The following is a 24,470-nucleotide window of genomic DNA, read 5'->3' on the forward strand; positions in this document are numbered from 1 at the left end:
TGATTGCATCGGCGCCAAGTGTAGTGTAGACATGGCTACAGAACAGCCATCAGTGGTAACAACTTTAGGTCAGTAATATCTGGGGCAAAATGCCTCGCCCTTCTGAAGTCAATGACAAAATTTTCAGTAGGGCCAGGCCTTCATCCTTTAGATGGATTCAAACTAGTAAACTAGAGATAAAAGATTCTGTATTCCATTACGCACATTATCTTTGTTTTCTAGATCTCGTCTTATTTATCTCACAAGTGTCAATTTAAAGATGCTGTCTATCTGTCTCTCTGTGTAAATAAACCACCAAAACCCTGTGTTCATAGACAACTAAGAATTGATTTAAAACCCAGGAAATTCTGCCCCTTACTTTAACTTGATGGGCCTGATTCTGTGTAAATCAAGAGTAGTCAGTGGAGTCACCCTGGATAAAACTGATTTGTGTGAGACCAGAATCATTCGCTTCATGCATAAATTCTGCAGCATGCAAATGACATAAAATGTTTCCTTATTATGAGACTTCTGAAATAGCTAAATGAGCATTTCCAATGGGTTAAAGACTGAGATTTAGCCTTAAATCTGTATTCCCTTTCTTTTGTGAGTTTATTAAAGACTGTTGTCATGATATGTGCATGTAACTCCCATTAATGTAAACAGAAGTTATGTTTGAATAAGGAAAGAGATTGGAATATAAATATTCATATTTAAATGTGGGTCTTATGAGGGAATGGATGACATGAGGGATTAATGATAGAATGCAGAGCATTTTGTCTTGAGGATGCATTTTCACATTTGGCCCTGATTAGCCGTGAAACTAATTAATGGCCTCAATCCAGTTTCTAAATTGCCATGTGCTTGTAAAATAAAATCTACCACCCTATTGGTGCTGTTGACCAGAGGCCCATGACCTGATCCTGAATTATAAGGCTAGATTAATATATACATATTGCAAAAGTGCTTCTAATAATTGTGAGTGAAGCCAATATGGCTGAGATGTAAATAGGAGGGCGTAAAGTATGAATATGTATGTTAAGTGAGGCTTGGAATATGCTGAGGCCTACTGAGGTGTGTTAGGCATACATTTGTTAGCGTGGTATTATTGTGTGAACGAAGGTTACTGAATGATATATGGCAGCTGCACCTTCCCTACACCAAAGGCAGCATGGGGTATGGTAAGCAGAGATGCAGGAGCCTGAGGTGAGCTTGATCCCAGCGTTTCCACCTGTGGGGCCCAGCCCAGCGAGGTCCTGGGGCATCAGGGGGCTGGAGGTTGTAAAATTTAGTAATGTGTATCTTGTTGCAGTTTAGCAATGCATTTTGTGGTAAACAGGTAAACCACAAACAGATGGTAGCATCTCAGGGGCTTTTAGCAATTAGAGCTAACACATATACCAAAACTATTGGGAAAGGGACGGATGCGAGTGGCTGGCTTAACTGTTGGAAATATGACTATGGTCAATTGAAATAACACGTGTAGACAGGTGGAACCCTAACACTGGTCTCCTGGAATACTCGCGATGAATAAGGGCTGAGACTTGATCAGATATGGCCCCAGATGTATGTGGGTGGAATGGAGAAAGGTGTATAAAAGTTTGTCAAACCAAGCCCTAGTGGGGAGATCCAGAATGACAGTGGAGGTGACATCCAAAACCATCATCTCCTCTTGTGGTGTGCGCCACTGGCTGTTTCTTCCATCTTTGTTTCTAACGGTCTCCGAAAGGTTGTAGGTATGCATAGTGTAAGACTGTAAGTATGAACAATGCGGGAAACTACTTTACTGCAATTCTCTGATTCTTATACTTATGTATTTGGTTTTTATATTATTTCAATTATAGTCTGTGTTAACTCAAGCTCATAAAATTTCTGTGTGTGTTTCACCAATCTCATCTTCTTAATTAGCACCAAATAGCCACCTGAGTAAAAGAACCTGTTCTTTGTGACAGGTGCACTTTGCAACCGAAATTAACTCCAGGTTACAGTGCTGAATGGCTCCTTTATTGATGCTCTTAGAAGATAGGACAAAATTTAAATGGACTTAAAGACCTATCCAGCCTGTCATGAGCTGGGGCATCTCAGCCAGACAGGACTGTGTGGGGATGCACAGACTGCCAGCACTCATGATATACCTCTTTAATGGATGAATAAAGAACGGTGACGATCTGTTCAAAAACTCTTGAATTCACAGACAGGAAATGTGCAGATCTAACATCTCAAGTTATTTCCATGTTTATACTTTTGTCTATTTGTTTATATGTATATAGAGTCAAAGATACTTGGCACCAGCCCTTTCCAATTTATTCCAAATGCCTGAGTCCCATTTGCAGCTGACCCTGTGTTAAATAAATGGCAAACTTGTGCCTACTTTTTCATCGGGCCTGAAATTTGTTTTTGCTCACTCAAAGGAAAAAAGCTTTTAATCTGCTGATGTGGAATTTCTAAATGAACCTTCTGCAGCATGCTTCAAAGTGCAAATGTAGCCTTTAAACTACTGCAGCACAGTTAGAAATGGCAAGACGGATGGTGAGGCTGACTTTGGGTTTAACTCAGCTTGTTGTAGGAGCTGGATCAGATTTTACTCATTTTCCACTCTGGTTAGCTGTCATGTAAGCAATATTTCATCGCTGAATTGTATCACTCTGTGCAGGAATAGTGCGTGTAGGGTACTGACAACTCTGAGTTTCCATCTGCGGAGCTCGCTATTAATGGGACACTTTGGGTCAGTAGAGAGGGGAGATGGCCCACACAGCAGACCCCACAAGTGACAGTGGGTTTGGGCCACAAAACCCGTGGCTTGTTTGAGATCTGCTTGGATGTTTGGGCAGATGAAAGGGGCCACTTTTAGCTCTCTCATCAGCATGAGTCCTGTTGTCAGGACACCCCTTTAACCACAACTGCCCCTTGAATCACCTCAAGGGGGGGGTGTGGGAGGAGCCAATGCAAATTAATGCCAATTTGATCTGAATTAACTTGTTCTGTAGCATTAGCTTGTCCTGCAGGTTTTGTAGGGGGGATCCTAGTGGAAGTGTTACCAGTCCCACCCCAGTCCTCCAAGGCACCTGCTAGCAACACCCTCTCCTTTGATCACAATGTAGACAAGGATCAGAGGCTGCAGTTTCCATCCATCTGTCATATTCCTAAGGCAGTTCAGCACCTTGAGAGCTATAGTAAGGGTTTGTCTAAGTGGAGGGGAGCCCAATGTACACATCAGGATATTATATGGAACAGGCTATTTTAATATTGGATTGGTGCAAAATACATTTCTAAAGGTGACACGCTCCGCTTCTATTTTGTTCATAGATCTTCATCTGCACCGCACTTCTTTCATGAGCTTTGTCGGTGTCACTGTGTACTCTTTTGTGAGCTAAGAAATAAAGCAGCAGATGCTAATCTGCATCAGTTCACATACATCATTATTCAGGTTATTGGATTCCACAGAGTGTGTAACTGTTTTTCAGATTTCTTCTCCGTTGTGCTTGTGACAGTGCTCATGTATTTAATGATTTTGTATATTATAAGTTTTCCCTTAAATTAGACTCCAAAATGATGTGTGCGGGGGGAGGGTTTCATAATTAAACAAATGTACAGTTGACTGTCAGTCATACTGATGGTGAACAATCCTTTCAGGCCAACTGAGGGATGGTGCTTTAGTTAACTTGATTCTTACAGTCAAATGGTGATGATTCTACTCAAGTCAGTGGATTTATCTGAGAAAAGAGGTAAATCTGATCATTGTTCTGAGGGAGTAGACATATGTGTCTGGGATAACCTGGTTTTGTAGAGGAATGTTTCATGCTCAGCACTACGAAGTAGACACTTTTCTTTCAGTCCTCCTAGCCTAACCAGAAATGGGATGAGGAAGAACCAGAAAAATCTCTCAAAATTGCCATAGGGCTTGGGGTGAAATGCGAAGCTTAATTTTTCAGATTTGGGTATTAGATGATTTCAGATCAGCTTCAGGTTAGCCGCCATTCTTTGGGATCCTTACCCAACCCTAGCTCCAACTCCAAGGGCCTGTGTGCTGATCTCACTAACATAGTACAACATCACTGACCTGAGTGGATATATTACATATTTAACCTCCTAAACCTGCAAACACTTAGACACCTGCTTGACTTAACACCCCTAAGTAGTCCTGTGTAGAGCTTGGCAAAATAGTCTTTGTACAAGCGAGCGCATGTGAGAATGACTCTGTAACTGGTAGTTAGAGCATTCTCCTAGAATGTGGTTAGATCCAAGTTCAAGTCCCTGCTTCAATGGTTATTTAATTATTTATAAGAAATGGAACAGATTCAACATGAGAAATTGATAGAGACCCCTAGCTCAATGGTTAGTGCATGCTGTTGCAATTGGGAAGATCCATGTTCAAATCCCTTTTTCATATGAGGTGTAGGGGGCATAGAATGCGGCTCTCCCATATGCCAGGAGGCTAAAGGTTATCACTGAGCTAAAGATTATCAGGTAGGTCTCCTTCCTACCCCACCCCACCCATTTTGTGAATGAAGTCTTCATTGGCTTTGGTGAAAATCCCTGAAATTGGCATGGAATTTTTGGAGTTGCGTTGAAATGAAACTTGAAGCATTGGCTCAACTCAACTTTTTTTTTTTTTTTGGCTTAACAAGTCACCTAATTTTTTTAAAAAAAATCATTTTTGGTTTGACCCAATTTTTTTTTTTAAATTTTGGACATGCCAGGGAACCAAAAAATCTATTATGTGCCCAGCTCTAGTTTCCTGGAGGCCAGTGGAGCACTATTGCACAATAGTGAGTACAAAATGCACACTTATGAAGGAGGTAGTAACAAACAGACAGTATACAGACAACTGTTCTCTCCTGCCAGTGAAGAAATATATCCACTGACCTTGCTGGAGCAGTGCACACACGGGGACTGCTCGTGTACATAAAGTTCAGCAGGTGCCTTGGGGGCCTTACACTGCTGGGAAGGAGATGAGAATCCAGGCCCCAAAACCTCGGATGGTTTGGGTTCCTGGCTACCCAAGAGTGCAACTTTGTGCTCATGTAATAATGATACACTCAGCTGCAATAAACTGAGTTGCATGAGTTGACAGTCCCACGGTATAAACAGGAGGAGACCGCTGGAAATTACTCAGCTGGAAACCTTTGATTGTAAGCCTTGCTTACTCCTTAAACTGGAGTCCAACTCTCTCGGCCTTAAGGGCATTCTGCAAAGCTTGTCTGTTCTCCTAGGCTTTTCCAAAGGGTGGGTGGCCTAAGAAGGGCTGAAGGATAATGCTGAATGGTGGAAGGGGATCTATTTGATAAGATCTGTACATGTTTTCAGTTTACACGTACACCTGGAGTGATAGTCGGGTGTATATTTTAGCAATTACAATAAAAAAATAACTATTGTAAAGGAAGACACATCCTTGACATTCTACCCGGATTTCAAAAAAATTCACAATGTCCAATATTAATAATGGCCATTGTCCTTTAAAAAGGTTGTTGCACTTCAAGACTTTTGACAGTTACGCATACAATGGTTGCAATGACTGAAGTCGTGTTCCTTTACTGTGTTGGCTGTAGGAGAGTTTCACTGTGGATTTGAAGATGGCAACATATGTCTATTCACTCAAGATGATACGGATAATTTTGACTGGACGAAACAAAGCACTGCCACCAGGGACACAAAATATACCCCAAACACTGGACCCAACGCAGACCGAAGTGGCTCCAAAGAAGGTAAAACGTAGCTTAGATTTCTGCAACAACAGACCCTCAGCAAATGCAAATCAACATAGCTCCACTGAGGATCTACCCAACATGTTGAGTCCCAAGGCCTTGTCTTTTCTTAATGACAACCAGCAATATTTAGGTTGAAAATACTGAGCTATGATAATTCTGTAGGGACTCCATAACATTTAATAGAGATGATCCCAAAGCAAAATCTTGCATCTGAACATTTACATACAGAGGTCAGATCTGTGTCTAAAACCAAGCTTTGTGGCTCCTGACCAGTCCTGTTTGTTACCATTTCTAATGGACATTTTAAAGATGATCAGTTTCAGACAATAGGTCCTGTAGTGATGTATATTTCAAACTTCCTACAAAGTTCTGTAGCTTTTAGTCATTTAAATTCTTACGAGCAGATTGTGAGAGCTAAAAGTTTCATTGCCCTGTCTTCATTTTGTATCCTGCTAAAGGGCGTGATTTGAAATCTGCCATCCCTGTTAACTAAAGCACTGGATTCTGCTTTCTGTATGCGTTCGAACGTTGACTTTCAGACTTACAGTACAGGATTGTGATCGCTCACGCTACTTTATACTCCACATCCCACCTGCACTACCAAACACAGTAATGCTTGTGTTGCCTGTGCTTGGTTACAGTTATTGAGCAAGTCACATTAAAAAACTAGTATCTATAATGCTGACATAAACTAGAATCAGGATCATTGAATAATGTGTTCTTTCACTGAGAATGGGCTTTTGAACCGTGTATCCCACGGTATTCTTGCCAGCAAGTTAAAGAAGTGTGGGCTGGATGGATGGACTGTAAGGTGGATAGAAAGCTGGCTAGATTATCGGGCTCAACGGGTAGTAGTCAATGACTCCATGTCTAGTTGGCAGCCGGTATCTAGCGGAGTCCCCCAAGGGTCGGTCCTGGGGCTGGTTTTGTTGAATATCTTCATTAATGATGTGGAGGATGGCGTGGATTGCACCCTCAGCAAGTTTGCAGATGACACTAAACTGGGAGGAGAGGTACATACGCTGGAGGGTAGGGATAGGATACAGAGGGACCTAGACAAATTAGAGGATTGGGCCAAAGGAAATCTGATGACATTCAACAAAGACAAGTGCAGAGTCCTGCACTTAGGACAGAAGAATCCCATTCACTGCTACAGACTAGGGACTGAATGGCTAGGCAGCAGTTCTGCAGAAAAGGACCTAGTGGTTACAGTGGACGGGACGCTGGATATGAGTCAACAGTGTGCCCTTGTTGCCAAGAAGGCTAACGGCATTTTGGGCTGTATAAGTAAGGGCATTGCCAGCAATTGAGGGACGCGATCGTTCCCCTCTATTCGACATTGGTGAGGCCTCGTCTGGAGTACTGTGTCCAGTTTTGGGCCCCACGCTACAAGAATGATGTGGAAAAATTGGAGAGAGTCCAGCGGAGGGCAACAAAAATGATTAGGGGATTGGAACGCATGACTTATGAGGAGAGGCTGAGGGAACTGGGATTGTTTAGTCTGCAGAAGAGAAGAATGAGGGAGGATTTGATAGCTGCTTTCAGCTACCTGACGGGGTTCCAAAGAGGTGGATCTAGACTGTTCTCAGTTGTAGAAGATGACAGAACAAGGAGTAATGGTCTCAAGCTGCAGTGGGGGAGGTCTTGGTTGGATATTAGGAAAAGCTTTTTCAGTAGGAGGGTGGTGAAGCACTGGAATGCTTACCTAGGGAGGGGATGGAATCTCCTTTCTTTGAGCTTTTTAAGATCAGGCTTGACAAAGCCCTGGCTGGGGTGATTTAGTTGGGGATTGGTCCTACTTTGAGCAGGGGGTTGGACTAGATGACCTCCTGAGGTCCCTTCCAACCCTGATAGTCTATGATTCTATGATTGGTAGGGCTATCGAAAAGGCTCCTTGAAACGATGCCATGAAGAAATTGTTCATTATTTTAAAAATACTTCTTCTTTCACTATTCATATAAACACTTTGCCACCTTGAGACTGAGATCTGGAACCTAAACAAAGAATTTCCCCCTTTGTTGTGTCTGCACATTGGTTTATTGCTTTACCGTTGCTTGTGAGTACTGAACGACAAGCACAGATTTTTACCATGAATAGAAAAAAAAATCTCATTGAAGCATTTGTCTGTGGAAGCCCATGGGATTTATGCAGGTCAAGTGCGGCAAACAAGGCTCAGCGGTGTCAGATGAATGTAAAAAAATTGTTCAAGGTGCTTAACAGCTCTGGTGCTGAGTAGCCTTACACTGAGAGAAAGAGACTGTGTGTGTGTGTGTGTGTGTGTGTGTTTGTTTAAAGACTGAACTTAACAATTTCCATTCTGGCCTTCTTCTAGGTTTCTACATGTACATTGAAACGTCACGCCCGAGGCTGGAAGGAGAAAAGGCCAGACTTCTTAGTCCCTTTTTCAGTGTAGCCCCTAAAAACCCTTATGGAGTCACCAACACCGCATATTGTTTTAGTTTCTACTATCACATGTACGGACAGCACATAGGTGAGAGGAACCCAACAATATTGTCAGTTTTGGTGTAGGGCAAATTACAGGAGAAACTGTGGTTTTATTAATGGAAAACAATAACACACACATCTTACTGAAAAAGGAAAGGTCAGCAGCATCTAAATGTTACCCCTTTGTACAGCACCTAGCACCATGGGGTTCCGCTCCGTGACCAGGGCTGCCAGGTGCTATGGTAATACAGAATATAATAAGACGTGCCAATTAGCACCTTCATCACTTTGGGCTTGTTCAGCACAGCCCACACTTGAGGGCAATAGAGAACCACTCCATTCAAAGCATGGGGCAGCAGCAGGAACCCCTTCTAAGTGCATGTGAATGTGGCTTTGAGAAAGGAAATTTTCAAGTATTGCAGAGAGAAAGGGCTGTAAGCACTTTGCTGGTACTACACCAGTATTTTGAGTCCCCTGCCGTGAGGAGGCGAGGGTCGGGGTCACTTGATTATCAGCTATAACTCTCTTCTCATGGCTATTGTAACATCCCAGAATGGATTTCTACAGGCTGGTCCTGGCCCTTGGTGAAAAATCAAAAGAAACAGCCAAAAGTAGGTTTGGTTTTTTTAATGACGTACATGCCATATCTAAAGGACCCTGGTGTATCTCAGTGATATATATTTATGTGTTAAGAAGGCATAAGCAACAGCCGGCGCGTCTCTCTGGATCCCAGAAACCCCATATAAGTGAACAGAGCATCAGAATGTGTCTGAATGGATTTCTAGCATCAAGCTGATTTCAAGTTTATGTTGCCGAAATTACATTTTTCGGGGCAAACCCCTCCCTCTGATGCATGGTAGTGGCTCCTTTTGGACTCCCCTGCCTCCCTCCAGGTAGGATTTAGCCCTTAAATAAAGCAGAGGAGTTGAATGAGTTTTGTTAGTTGCCACTGTAAGATGAACCATTTGGAGGCAGCTCCAAGGCAGGTCTTCAGTCGGAGCTTTCTTTGTAACGGCAAGGGTTAGTCGGGTTTAGTGAGTATCATTCAAAAAAACCTAAAATCCCATGGGAAGCTACTGATGGTATTTGGCAGTAAAGGATACAGTGAGGCCATATAAGTAGCCAGCATTTTCCAAGGTAATGGTAGGGTTGAGTACGGTGTCAACTTGACATCCCTTTGGACTCTTGTCCAAAGCATAATCACATCATGGGTCCAGCCTAATGTATCAGGGGAAGTTTCCATGTCTGCTCAATCCTTGGCTTCTCTGCTGAGACTGTTAACGGGAGTGCCGTGTGTGCTAATTGCAACAGGAGCAAATTCTGCCATCCGCACAGCTGCCCAACCAAATGGCAGAGGATTCCCAGCACCACAGTTGATTGGTGGTTGTAAGCCGGGCGGGTTTGGTTTGGCCATTTTGAAAAATGAGTGAGTTTAGTGCTCTTCAGGAGGAGAGAGAAATAATAGCACGGTCTTGGGTACCTCTGCAGCGCAGCCAGCCAATCACGCTCCCATTGGTACAATGGCCAAGAGGGAAAAGGGGAGCTTATGTGGAGAAATGAGGGCTGGGTATGAGATTACCAAATCCATTGTAAGGTTAGGCTAAAGCCTAGCTCCCAAGAGAAAAGCAGGCATGGAATTCCCTGTCCTGTCACAATTAGGTTTGGAACTAGGGTCTATGTTTCTAATCGTACTCCCAAATATGTGTTGCTTTTAACTGTGAACCATATGAGAAGTTCCTGTCAGATCAGACAGAATTAACCCTGAGAATGCTCACATCCTCCTAACTGCCAGCCCAAAGACGATGCACTCTGAATATTCACCTTTTCGAGGGGTTAACATTGATAATCCCTAAAAGTACAGACAGAAGACCGTTTGTGTCTCTTGTCTCTGCAAATGGCTGCTCATGTGGGCTCTTTCCTGTGAGGTGCTGAGCTCCTGTAACTGCAGCTCCTGTTCAATGGGAGTGTAGAGTGATTGGCATGTGGCAGGTTTGGGTCACAATAATATTTTCATACGTTTGTAACTGGAGCAATGAAGTGGCACGCGCTCTTTAAGAAGCAGTGCCAGGGCTAACGTACCACAGGTTTTCACAAGTGGTGCAGTCGGTCTGTGTCCTACATCACCTTATTTCCAATCTATTTGATCTACAGCAGCCTCTCAGTGTGGTACCGCGTTGTTGGGGGAACAAGGAATAAAACAAAGAGTCACCAGGGACAGTCTGTATTTAGTGAAAGACTGCCAAACCAAAATAAAAACAACACTGTACAAGAATACTGCCTGACGATCACTATTTCAGTAAAATAGTGTTCAATGGATGCCACAGAAAAGCTAATACAGTCATTAAAGTTTCTCTTCACCTTCAACAAGTTAGCCCAAGAGTTCCCAAGCTATAAAACCATCCAAAGCATAAACTCCTCTGATTTATTTTTATGCAAAAATGTATCATGTCTCCATTGCAATTTGTATTATCTGCTCAAGGGTCACTTGGCTGCTCATTTTCCTGTCTGTCAGAATTGTTCTCCGTTTAAAAGAAAAGTTCACCAGGGGTCAGTTTTTCAAAACAAGTCTTGCATGCAGTACTTGTGGTCTTTTGCAAGTATTCACAGCCATGACTGGCAGCAAGTTATTAATTTCAAGAGTAGGCGTTTACTGCAGGTTGAATCTATCAAACTTGCAAATGTATTTGGGGCTGACAAAAGTAGGTGTGTGTAAATAAACTCAAGAAGCTGCCAGATTGATTGAGAAGGCCTGCACATAGCTGGTGAAGTAATGCCTGTTCTTTTAAGCAAGAGGGCTCAAAAGATGTAATCCACATGTCATTAGTTTGAACTACATAACAGGAGTTTGGCAGAGGTAAGAATGATCTTGCATTTTGGCATCCTGTATGGCCTAAATAATTGAGTGTGGTAATCATCCTGCAGTACCCACCCAGCTGTATGCCACAGTCTGTATCTCCCAGCACTAGTGGATAATACATTGACACAGAACATCGGTGCATTGCTTGCTATTGGCATTATTTTGGATCTTCATGAAAAGTAAGATTATATGTAATAGTTTTCTTTAATCTAGCATAAATTTAAATTCATGCTGTGACTACTCATAGGTGGGCTGGCTTTTCTCTAATGTATCTCTAGTAGTTTGGAAAGCGCCTAAGCCTTTAGGGTACCACACTCTCTTCCTTCAGTTCTGCTCAACCCTGTGCTAAGCAATCCACATCTCCTTTAACTGCTCCCATGCCTGCAGTTCCTGGCAACTTGTCTCACTCTTCTAACTGGCTGCTCCAATTGTGCTCCATTTCCCTGCCCTTAAGAAAACCGCACTTAGAACCTCCTTTCTCTCCCGGTTTCACTTTAACTTCCTGCTTCCCTTCATCTCTAACATCCTGGAACATGCACCTACTGTCCTCTTATTCCCTCCAATCGGGCATGTGCCTGGAACCTGCCAGCACAAAACTCACTGCACTTTCCTTTCTTTGCCTGCTCTAAGGGTCTCCACTCCCTATTCATTCTTCACTACTGCTTTTAACACTCTAAGCCATTCTTGTCTGCTCAAGACCTTCTCTTCACTGGGAGCCCATAACTCTGAACTCTTCCTTGCTGACTTATATGTCAGCATTACCTTTGGTGGATCTTCCTCCTCCTGGCTCCCCCTCCACCCTTCTTTCCAAATACTGCACTCATCCAGTATTCCGTCCCCCCTTCTAGCCCTCTGATTCTTTTCTTCCCACCCATGCCCCTGGACTATGAAGCCTACCCACTTCCCGTCCCCACTCTCTTTAAGTTACCATACTCCTAGCCAACCTGAAATCTCTAACAATGGCTGTTCTTTCTGCCTAGCCTTGGAGGCTTCTTCATTTCAAATCTTGCACCAAGGACCAGTGAGGAAGCAAGCAAGAAAGGGGGAGAATTATTTGAGCTGAACTGGCATGAATCTTACAAGAGCTTCCCATTCAGTTTGGAGCTGGTTCTTATTTCACAAGAGCCAGGCGACCCTTCCCCAGTGCTGAGCCCTGGTTGGCTCATCTGACAGATGGTGAACATGTGTGAAACCTGAACGACTGCTGGCCCAAGCTTCCCACATAGCTTCAGAAACAGCAACAGTGCATGCCTAGTACCTGCCACACCCTAGTTCTGGGTGTTGGTGGGTCCTTCTAGCTGAGTTGCCCTGCCCTCTGCATGTTTGAAAAGAGACAGGGTGTCCCTCTAAAATCCATGTCTCCTCCCCACTGCTTCTCTCTCTTCCTTTCGATTGAAAAATCAAATGCTACAGTGTAAAAAAAAAAAAAAAAACCCACCAGCCGTTAAGGCACCGAGGCCCATTCAGATTTGCACCCAGTCTGAAGGTAAGGTGGGAGCCTAATTCTTGGTGCGCCTGTGTAAACATCAGCTGCAGGCACATTTACTGCTTCTTTTTACGTCTGTCAATTTCATTCCATTTTTTTGTTGTTTTTTTAAAATCTAATCTTGTGTTTTTCAAGGCCATGAGTTGCACTAGGAACCAGAACTTTGTGTGACTTTGAGCTGTGTCATTGTGCAGGTGTCTCTTACAGCAGAGGTATATTTGTAAACTTAACTTGTACTTTGTGTTCCCAGGGTGCTGGATAAATTATATAATTAATGTTCCAGGGGACATGTTTTACTCAAGGCTTTGCTCTTCTTTGCATCCCAAGAGAACAGTGGCTTTTGAGAGCTTTGACGCTGTGAACTTTTTCAAATCAAGGCAAAAATGATTTTTTAAAAAAAGGCTGATATAGAAAGGACACATCCAGCCTCCAGGCAGCAGGAGATAGCTGTGTCTGATGGGAAGCACATGAGAAACATGCACCGGGTCTATGAACTTCATGACTTCTTTAATCTTGCCAAATTCTATGTGACACTTGTTAGGGGGCTTATTCCTTCACCCACTTACTTCCCTGGTCCTTCTCGCATGAACAGAGAGCAACAATACCCGAAGTCCAAAGGTGCAAACAATTCGATGTTTATTGGGGTGAACTTCCAGCAAGCATGATTCCAGTTTCCTTCCTTAGTATCCTCCTTCCCAGCTCTGACACCACAGAGCCTTACACCTGTGTCCCTGATCCCATTCCTGCCCTTAGCCAAACATGATTCCAACTTCCTTACTCCCATTCCCATTTCCCCCTTTAGCAAAACATGATTCCAATTTTCTTATCCCCATTCCCTGTTCCCATCCCACATGCCCATGCCCATGCCCACCCACACCCACACCCCAGTCACTTCCTCATTGACTACAGATTATATAGTAAAACTTGAGTTCTGCTTAGCTATACCTTAACCAATCATTTTCCTGAAATTTAACTAACCAATCCTAACATATTGTAACATGATTATGTAACCAATTATATCCCACCACCTCAATTAGTTTACACCCAGCAAAATTAATTATACAGCAGACAGAAACAATCACAGAGCCAGACAGAGATTATACAGACAAACAACAGCAAAGTGGGAACTATAATGACAAAACAATACAGAAGTGAGGATTTCACATCCCAGCTATGGATAAGTGAGTTCTTGCCAGACAGGATGCTATCAAACTAAGTTTCCTTTTACATTTTCTAGGCACTTCCCTTTCTCTGGAGGTGATAGGAATACAATCCTGTCCTGATAGTGCCTAACAGCCCAATAGCACCTTCTTTCAATGTGACTAGTTTGGAATGTGAGGATGTGACCGTTCGCTTCCCAGCTTATGGCTGCCTCTGCTGCTTAGCCAAAGGCCTGAGCCTAAGCACAGGGCCACAAACTGTCACAGTAAGAGAAGGCCCTTACACCGGCAGACAGTGATTTTGATTCTTTCTTTTATACCTCTATCACTAGCCAAGTGATAAGAATACACCTAAATTCTTAGAGTACAGGCCTTTGCAGACAGGCCTGAATATCTATATCCTAACAACACTTATGATTTTGTCACTTCCAACAGCAGGAAAAAAACATGTCACATTCCTATTCAAAGACCGAATGAATAAAGAATACATAAGGGAGAAGTAGGGGTGTGATGGCACCCTGGGGTACAACCTGGATCTGTGGGACCTCTGTGCTCCCTTAACTTTCCAGCCTGGGCTCTCTCACACAATGCTATGCCAGTGAGGAGCAGCAAAACTCCTCCAGACGCTGTGATCATTCAGCCATCAGCATATGGAGCCCCACACCCAGTGAAATTCCAGGAATGCTCCTTGAGCCACTCATGAATTATACAGAGAGAGGCAGCAGCCAATCATCTCAGCCTTGCACTGCAGAAATGTACCATCTTGCACTGTTCAAGTCTCCCTTGGACAGTGCAAGTTCATTAATAAGTTTGCCACTTCAAAGGAAAGTGGACATGCACCAGCCTTTGTCATCTGAGCTGAGCTTCCCCAAGCACTGCAACCAAACACACACTGTTTTAGCTAAAATATAAAACAGATTTATTAACTACAGAAAGAGAGATTTGAAGTGATTGTAAGTAGCAGACATAGAGATCAAAGTTGGTTATCTAAGAAATAAAAAGAGAAATGCAGCCTAAATTCTAACTTAGACTAAGCAAGACTGGAATCAAGCAGTCTCTCACCCTAACAGACGTTACAGGCAGCCCACAGTTCTTCAATACACAGACTAGGACCAGTCTCCCTAGTTCAAAGTCGTCTTCCAGAGGATCTTCCAGGAGTTGAGATGGAGCCGGAGGAGGAAAGGCCAAGTGATGATTTCACAGTCCCTCTTTTATACTTTCGTCCATCTGCTGGACAGATCCTTGCACTGATGCCAGTCCCCATTAGTCAGACTGTCCCCATCTGTGTAGGTACCTGCCCTCTCCAAGCAATCTCTCAGAGAGTGGATTCTTCTTGATGGGCCATTAATGTCCATCTGGCCAGTAATAGCGGCTCCTTTGTCCTGACTGAAAAGCTGGCTGTGGTGTCTCCCAACCTCACAACATACTTCAGTAGGACATATAGCAAAACTTCATAACTTCACGTACAATGACGACACAGACCATCCAACAGGATATTAAGGTTCAACAGATCAAGACTTTTAAAATGATACCTCACAAGCCATGCGTTGTATAAAGCCTATAATCATATGACAGTGGTGAATATGGGGCTTCCAGGGTGCTACTTTGAGGTACAGTGTGTCACAATGGGAAAGGGGCAAATGCCTAAGGGAGGGGTTGAAGCATCAAGGCAGACTGTTACCTGTAGCAAAGAGTGTCTGCACTGGAATCTGCACACAGCTGAACACTATTAACAAAGAAACTATCTGTGCAAAAGAACCAAACTGACTAACGTTGTTACTGGGTTTTTTCATAGGAAGCTTGAATGTTTACCTACGGTTAAAGGGACAGACCACGATAGAAAATCCAGTATGGTCTTCAAGTGGGAATAAGGGACAACACTGGAACCAGGCCCGGGTTAATATACACCCCACCACTTCATTTCAGGTAAGGCAGAGGAGAGTAAAGCTATCTGATGCATGCACTGGAAATAGAGCATTCTCTTTGGCACTGATGGGGGAAATCAAGCAAGTGTCCTGTTTACATTTCTGCTTTTTTGACACAGCATTTCACAGCTTCATTTCAGCTCTGAAAGCTGCTTTCTGGACAGATAATTGCTTTCCCTCTTGTAAATAGGTGCAGATCACAGAGATTAACAATGCATATTTAATGTCAGAATACCAACCATTACCTGGAATAGTAACCTGTTTTCAGCTGGGAATGGTGCTATCAGTTTATGTAAAACATGTTTTTTTTCAGCTGAGCAACTTGAATAGAAAGTTTGCTTCATGTGTAATTTGTCTGGGGACCAAGGAGCAATACACAATCAGATCCCTAGAAATTTATGCTCTCGCCACAAAAAAATAAATTATCTCTGAATCTTTGGTAACAATTAGGTGACAAAGGAACAGTATTCCCTGTAGAAAATTCCTGACTTTGCAAAGATACACACAGCATTCATTAGACTTACACAGCTTGCCGCAGGTTTTCACAAACTTTGTGCTTGATTTGATCATGAGACATGTACAGACTTCTGCAAAAAATGTGTGGTTTTATGGGCCCAACTCTGCTATCCATACTCATGAGGATGAGCAGTTGGTGACCTGAATGAGCCCAGTGAACTCAGTATAACTGCTTGAGTAAGAAACTCCTCTCCAGCATAAAAGTAGCACAAATGAACCTTATATCTTTAAAGCTATCCTACTCGCCAAGGATGATTAGGCACTATTGTTCTGGGCTCCAAAACGTATGCACCTCCAAGTCTGCTAACCTGAAAACATGGATTGGCAATTACTACTGATCCTGACCCTGAATTTTTCATTTCCAAAGTAAAGGGCAACGATAGAAGGAAAGTTATTTGATGTCCGTGCTCCTAGAGGCTGTTCCAAGCATATAAAAGGCAGCATGGAAGACGCTGGGAAGAAAACAATGAGAGAAGGATGACATGGAGGAGGTGGTAAACTAGAAAACGTGGACAGAGCAAAGACTGTGGGGACTGTCTCCATATTTGCTCACCCAGTATCATCTATGCTTATTAAAGGTTTCAGGAATCTCTACCCCCAGATTAGAGACCCTACTCCAACCTTAGACCTCAACCTGCTACTCAGATACCTGATGAGATCTCCATTCGAACCAATGGCAACCTGTTCTCTGCTCAGTTTATCTATGAAGATGTCCTTTTTAGTAGCCATCACATTGGCCTGTAGGTTTGGGGAGATTAGAGCCTTGATGGCAGATCCCCCCTTTACAGTTTTCTTCAAGGACAAAAGGTCTTTACGTCAAAACCCTAAATTCTTACCTAAAGTTCTATCGGAGTTCCATCTTAACCATTCCATTCATCTACCAGTGTTTCTTCCGAAGCCACATAGTTCTCTGCAGGAGTCCTGTTTTCATATATTGGATGTTAAAAGGGCTTTGGCTTTCCGCATTGATAGGACGAAGCATTTTGAAAAGTCACCCAGGCTGTTCATCTCCTTCATGGATAGATCCAAGGGGTCCATGATCTCTGCTTAGAGACCATCAAGATGGCTATCTGGAGGTACTGTCATTTGTTATGATGCTCTTCCTCCACAGCAGGTAATAGCACATTTGATCACATCACAAGCAACACATCATTAGTTAAGAACGTCTCAGTATCTGGTATATGTACAGCTGCGACTTGGGCCTCATACACTTTCAAAGTATTTACACTTTACTTCCTGCCAGTCCGATGCAGCATTTGGTACTTAAGTACTATCTTCGGTTCTAGTCTAAATTCCAAAGTCACCTGAAGTGCAGAACCCATGGCGCGGGGACTACTCAAAAAAGAAGAAAAGGAAGTTACTCACCTTGTGCAGTACCTGGGGTTCTTCAAGAGGTGTCCTCCTGTGGTGCTCCACTGCCCGCCCTCCTTCCCCTCTGCTTCCGACTGTTCTCTACGGGATATGAAGAAGGCGGAGAAGGAACTGAAGGTGCTTTGCCCAAGCATGCCTATACAGCCTTGGTGTCTGGCATGAGGCGGTAGAGGGAATATGCACAGGCCAAACTGCTAATGGAAACTCTCTAATCAAGGGCTCGGGAGGCACATGAGCACCTGAAGTGGAGCACTCAGAGGGATTCATATCGCAAAAACCAGCAGTTACTGTCTTCATGTCTGTCGTAGAGTTTTATATTGCCACCACCACCATATGCAAATGCCTTTCATGTAATATCAATAGCACTAGCCACGTTCCTAGTGGGTTTCACTGGGTCTCTGACTCTTCTCTCTTTTTAGGTTACAACTCTGTGTAGAGTTTTTTGTTTGTTCTTGAGTTAGCTCATTTTCTTTGGTTGATTTGATTTTTACAGGGTTTTTTTATTTGTTATATGAAAAAACCTAGGCCCAGGAAGACAAGTAAAAGAAATGTCATATTTACGTCTGGTCAAAACTTTTCCGTCTCAACTTTTTTTGAGGGAAACATTTTCCACTAAATTTAATTTTCGCAGAGAGTGCTTGCTTTTCTTGAAATGTTTAGTTGGAAAACCTAAACAGTGAACATTTTCAGTTTTTGACCCCCCTTACCTCCCAAACTGCAATCTACAAAGTTTAAATGCTCAGTTAGTGATTGCATCTGTTTTAATGTGACTTTGTTTTGCACCTGGGCAACCTGTGCCAACTAGCTTTGTGCAGTGTTGTTGTAGCTGTGTTGGTCCTAGGACATTAGAGAGACAAGGTGGGTGAGGTGATATCTTCCATTGGGACAACTTCAGTTGGTGAGGGAGTCAAGCTTTCGAGCTTACACAGAGCTCTTCTTTAGGTGACTTGAAGCGCTCTGTATAGTTCCAAAGCTAGTCTCTCTTGTCTTTCACACAACGCACAGTCAACCTGTGGAACTCCTTGCAAGAGGATGTTGTAAAGGCCAAGACTGTAAAAGGGTTCAAAAAAGAACTAAATAAATTAATGAAAGGCTATTAGCCAGGATGGGCAGGGATGGCGTCCCTAACCTCTGTTTGCCAGAAGCTGGGAATGGGCAACAGGGGATGGATCACTTGATGATTACCTGTTCTGTTCATTCCCTCTGGGGCACCTGGCATTCGCCACTGTCAGAAGACAGAAGACCGGGCTACATGAACGTTTGGTCTGACCCATTTTGGCCGTTCTTATGTTCTCACCAACAGGAGTTAGTCCAATAAAAGATATTACCTCACTCACCTTATCTCCCTAATTTACTGCTTTGGAAGTTATCCAAAGCCAGGCAAGATTTCATCCTTCCAACATCTAATTCGGCTTATAAACCTCTGTTGTGATTTAGTCCAGAATAATGAGCACGATTCATTTAATTCTTCAGAAACAAATGGATATTTTACATGAAAGGATGGATCTGTCAATAAACAAACAAACAGCATGCACGCACACACAAATCAAGTGAATTTTAGTGTCTGGAACAGACTGACAGACTGTGAAAGATGGACAGACTGCCCTGGGGAATTAAACGCTTTGTTTCTCCACAGAACAGATACAGCACAGGGGTTGCCCAAGGCAAGCACTTAAGCTGCATGTCATCTCTAGGGTTATGGATGTGGCTTCGTTTTCATTCCCATCAGTCCATGTCCTCTGTACTTAGCCCCCTGACAAGGATGCCAGTATTGGTAGCTTTTTTCATTATTTTGACTTTCGGCTACTAGAAACAGGCTGAGAACGTCATCATCTTAGACCCAAATGAAATGTTGGCAAGAAACTCCAAAGCTGGCTACAATAGTTACTTGGGCCCTGGGAATAAAAGAAGGCCAAGAAGACTTAGGGCTTGTCTACACTGGCACTTTACAGCACTGAACCTTTCTCGCTCAGGGGTGTGAAAAAGCACCCCCCTGAGCGCAGCAAGTTTCAGGGCTGTAACGCGCCCCTGTAGGCAGTGCCCCAGCGCTGGGGGCTGTGCCCCCCGTGGAGGTGGTTTTTTAGAGCGCTGGGAGAGCTCTCCCCCAGCACTCTGCTGTGACCGCACTTTAACATTGCCAGTGTGGACTAGCCCTCAGGATAAAAGATGAGCCCCACTGCATCATTCCTTCCAATTAAGGATGCTCTGAGCATGAACATTTAGATCCAGGTTGAAATCTTTGCCAAGCTAGGGGGCGTTCGGACATGGGATTTTGAGTGGGCTGGTTTCTACTGCTATTCAGGAGTCTCTCCAGGGAAGTACGCCCCGCCTGACATCTATTGGAAAAAGCAACTAAAAGCAAAATCCCCTTTGAGGCTCCCTGGATCGATGGGAAGATATAAGGCATAGTTTCCATTTTACTTGTCAAGAGAGTAAAGTGGCCTTCAGTATATTTGTAAGCCCTGCTATTCTTCTGCTTAAATGCAGCATTTCTAACAACAGCTGTGTAAAATTACATGGGCACAGATAATAGCTTTTGCTAGAGACTGGTAGGGGATTGTGATCATCTGGCACATCCTGCAAGTAACTACGAGCTGAACACTAGACTGCGCTTCATGCATTGCCAATACTCTTCTGCTGTGATTTGTTTGGAGCCAGTGGCCAACCTGGCTAACAGGGAACCATCTTTGAAACCTGTGCAGCTTCTTGCCAGAAGCAGATTTTAATTAAATGCAACTGCTTGTATGTTTGTTTATAGAGTTCTTGGTGTCTTGAAGCAGTGCTTGTCCTAACCAGGAGAGATTTGATTTTAAACCCGGTTGACAGGTTCTGTACAGCCTGCCAAGAGAGGGAGGTGAGCAGCACTTTGAGAAAAGAGGAGAAAGATATTTTCCTTTCAAGCTGAATACTTTCCATTATAAGTGTTAGAGTGGGGGAAATGTGATGAGAGGGTAATTACCAGAAACACTGTTTTCAGACAGTGGGCTAAAAATGGAAACCTTGCTGTTCTCCCAATTACTGTTCCTGGTTACACTAATGCCTGCCTTGTTACAGTAATTAACCTACAATATCACACTTCAGTAAAATAACGATGGAGTCATCCACTACAAATGTGCTGCTTTCCAGTTTATTTAGCATTGCGAGCACAGAACTTGCAGTGTGACTTAAGGCACGCCAGTCAGCTTTTAAATACATCCCCGAGCCCGGCCACTCTACCGCCGTAGTGTCAACAACCTAGAGCAGTGCTTCTTAAGCTCTCTGATGTGGGGGACTGGCAATTTTTTTTTCCAATGTGCGTGCAGACCGGCAGCCGATGGCTCGTGGACCGGCACCGGTCCGCGGGCCACCACTTTGAGTAGCACTAGCCTAGAGGGTGAATTTGGCTTAATACACGTAGGACATGTGTCTACTGCTGACGGCATGAGTAACGCGATCAAGTGGAATAAAGAAAGTAAAATCTGCCTCTACACAGCATAATGTCTTGCGATCTGGTATTCTGGCACATCGTAGTGCTTGAATGTTATTTATATGGTAATATCCATCCATGTGTGGTGCTGAGCACCTCTTGCGAGATGCAGTGCACTGCTTCACTGGGTATTGAGGACTTGCTGGACATTTGTAATGAAAGCTACTCATTCTAACTGAACAACACCGACTGAACTGTATTAATGAGCAAAGAAAAGATGGAACCTGTCAAAAGAACTTTGATAGGCTCAATCCTGTGCCCTATTAAATCACTGGTAAAACTGCTGCTGAAATCAGTGGCAGCAGAATCCGGCTAAGTGTTTTCTGTAATCGGTACTGTAACTGAATTATTACTAAATGTAATGTATTACTCCAAATAGAATTAAATGTCTTCCAGTTGTTAATTTCTGTATCAGTGCCACAGTGTTTCCATATGATGTTTTTTGAATTTCATACATATATTGTAGTAGATGAAAGTTTAAAACTTGTCATCTCTGTTAACTGAAAGCATTTCAAAAGGATAGCTGTGTGAATTTGATTGCTTGCAAAATAGGGGTTGCATAATTCCCTTCACCTTTACAGAAAGACTTTGAAGTTTGCTATTGGATACATTTTCTCATGTTTCTGCAGTACTGTAGTAATCCTTCATTAATAACTGGCATTATGGCAAATATTAGTAACTACCTTGCTACAGGCCAGACATCTCCAAACTGGGATAACTTTCCTCTCCAGCTAAAGTAATACAGATTTCTGCCTCTAACTGTCTCACAGCGTTGCTCTCTTTTTCGTCAACCACATACTGTCCTTGGTTGGCAATTACCATTCTCATATTCTGAGAACACACTGGACCACGTCTGATTTTTTTTCTCAAGGTGCCCTGAAAACAAGGGGAAACATCTACACTGGAGAACTGCTAACCATCACAAGGATGGGAATAGCCTCTCGCTATTCATCGTTGAGCTAGGATCTGCTCATTTCCTTCACCAAAGCAATAATGGGAAGTGCTGTTGACACCCAGTGCTTCCTGAGAGACCAGGCTCCTCTAGTGTATGAACCTGGAAAAAACATGATGGACATATGCCGCAATAAGCAGTGGTGCTGACGTAGTCTCAGTCATGTCCTCCAGTGACTTGCAATAAATATTTTCTCAGGCTTGTCTTAGGGGGCTAGTCATCATCCAAACAGACTCTGGCAGAACCCCAAATGAAAGAGAGAGTGGTGAATGAGTGTCCATGTGACTCTCTGGAACCTCTCAAAAGGAAAGTCTAAATACAACACCAGCCTGTTCCAAAGTTTCTCTCAGACTGGGGGTAATGACCACCAGGGGCAGTTTGCAAACAGGTGCGAGGGGGTTAAGACCACCCTGTCCTTTCCATATTGCTGAGTAGCAAGGGGATCCCAGTGTGATCCCAGCTAGATTAGATGAGTGTCGCAGTATGGAAATGTGATCGGTGGAATGGGTTTGGGAAAAGTGGAGAACCACTGATCTCATCTCACCCAGGAGTTTCTTTGAACTCTGTCTAATTGACGCACCCTCATGTCTTCCCCGGAACAAGGTCACGTGCAATAATAAGTTGTAATGCCAAGAGACCTCCAGCAGAGGGCAAACTCATGTTTAAGCCAGTCGTATAGATAGCAGACGCCTCCCTTTTTTCATGGCACATTATCTGAGATGCCTTCACTGTATGGTGCCAGACGACCATCACGCCTACACTGTATGGTGCCAGACGACCATCACGCCTGTACTGTATGGTGCCAGACGACCATCACGCCTGTACTGTATGGTGCCAGACGACCATCACACCTGTACTGTGTGGTGCCAGACGACCATCACGCCTGTACTGTATGGTGCCAGACGACCATCACACCTGTACTGTGTGGTGCCAGACGACCATCACGCCTACACTGTATGGTGCCAGACGACCATCACGCCTGTACTGTGTGGTGCCAGACGACCATCACGCCTGTACTGTGTGGTGCCAGACGACCATCACGCCTGTACTCTATGGTGCCAGACGACCATCACGCCTGTACTGTGTGGTGCCAGACGACCATCAGGCCTTCACTGTGTGGTGCCAGACGACCATCATGCCTGTACTGTGTGGTGCCAGACGACCATCACGCCTTCACTGTGTGGTGCCAGACGACCATCACGCCTACACTGTATGGTGCCAGACGACCATCACGCCTACACTGTATGGTGCCAGACGACCATCACGCCTGTACTGTATGGTGCCAGACGACCATCACGCCTTCACTGTATGGTGCCAGACGACCATCACGCCTGTACTGTATGGTGCCAGACGACCATCACGCCTTCACTGTATGGTGCCAGACGACCATCACGCCTACACTGTATGGTGCCAGACGACCATCACGCCTACACTGTATGGTGCCAGACGACCATCACGCCTACACTGTATGGTGCCAGACTACCATCACGCCTGTACTGTATGGTGCCAGACGACCATCAGGCCTATACTGTGTGGTGCCAGACGACCATCACGCCTGTACTGTATGGTGCCAGACGACCATCACGCCTACACTGTATGGTGCCAGACGACCATCACGCCTACACTGTATGGTGCCAGCCGACCATCACGCCTTCACTGTATGGTGCCAGACGACCATCAGGCCTATACTGTATGGTGCCAGACGATCATCACGCCTATACTGTATGGTGCCAGCCGACCATCACGCCTTCACTGTATGGTGCCAGACGACCATCAGGCCTATACTGTATGGTGCCAGACGATCATCACGCCTATACTGTATGGTGCCAGACGACCATCACGCCTACACTGTGTGGTGCCAGACGACCATCACGCCTTTATTTCTATAGTGCCGCCCATTGAGGGACGTGGGTGCTATGCAGCAGACAAGCAAATGTCCAGTCTTGGGATGACATGCTGTGCTGTCATTGGTTGTTGCTGAGGTGTTTTGTTTTGCGGGGGGATAGAGTTGCTCCCTGGAACTAGTCGCTGGTGTTGGGCTGAGGCTCCTAGCAGACAGAATAGCCCTGCATGCTGTGCCAGGCCTGGTGTATACTTGTAAACAAAGCAAGTTACAGTTAACATATGCCTAGACTCTGCACTAATGATTTCTCCGTTACTGGGATGCTGGCCTGCAAGCTCAACAGGTGTATGTACATTACTGAAGGCACATCGAGAGTCATGAACTACAGCTCTTTAATTTAACCACATTAATTTGTGTCTGTGAATAGAGCTGAATATTTTCTATTTGTCATGAATTCCCTGTATTGCTAATTGTATCATATTTATTTTTTGCAGCTCATTTTTGAAGGGATCCGAGGTCCTGGCATAGAAGGTGATATTGCTATTGATGATGTATCAATTGTGGAAGGAGAGTGTATGAAAGCAGACCAGCCAGCCAACAGTAAGTGGGTCCTCCAGACAGTGTGATGAGCTGTCTAGATACTTATGCCTCTCCCCATCGCTGTAAATGCGAGCTGTGTTCTAAACCAGACCCTGAGGTGCAGAAAACAAAACAAAATATTTCCCAGTAAAGATGGAGATTTTTAAATATTACCTTGGAACC

At 44.0% G+C, this 24,470-nt stretch overlaps 1 protein-coding gene across 6 annotated transcripts in view; it reads left to right on the forward strand.

The window, feature by feature from the left end:
• Nucleotides 1-24,470, forward strand: part of MDGA2 (MAM domain containing glycosylphosphatidylinositol anchor 2) — a 664,067-nt gene that overhangs the window by 635,921 nt on the left and 3,676 nt on the right. For 4 of the 6 annotated variants that reach the window (XM_073350233.1, XM_073350235.1, XM_073350234.1 and 1 more), the window contains 4 exons: nucleotides 5,529-5,684; nucleotides 8,020-8,178; nucleotides 15,431-15,561; nucleotides 24,203-24,308. In XM_073350233.1, coding sequence (XP_073206334.1) covers nucleotides 5,529-5,684; nucleotides 8,020-8,178; nucleotides 15,431-15,561; nucleotides 24,203-24,308 — 552 coding nt within the window. The remainder of the gene's footprint in view (nucleotides 1-5,528; nucleotides 5,685-8,019; nucleotides 8,179-15,430; nucleotides 15,562-24,202; nucleotides 24,309-24,470) is intronic. The other 2 variants (XM_073350236.1, XM_073350237.1) reach the window with 2 other exon arrangements.

The sequence above is a fragment of the Lepidochelys kempii genome, chromosome 6, assembly GCF_965140265.1.
Source record: "Lepidochelys kempii isolate rLepKem1 chromosome 6, rLepKem1.hap2, whole genome shotgun sequence".
NCBI classification, from domain to species: domain Eukaryota; kingdom Metazoa; phylum Chordata; order Testudines; family Cheloniidae; genus Lepidochelys; species Lepidochelys kempii.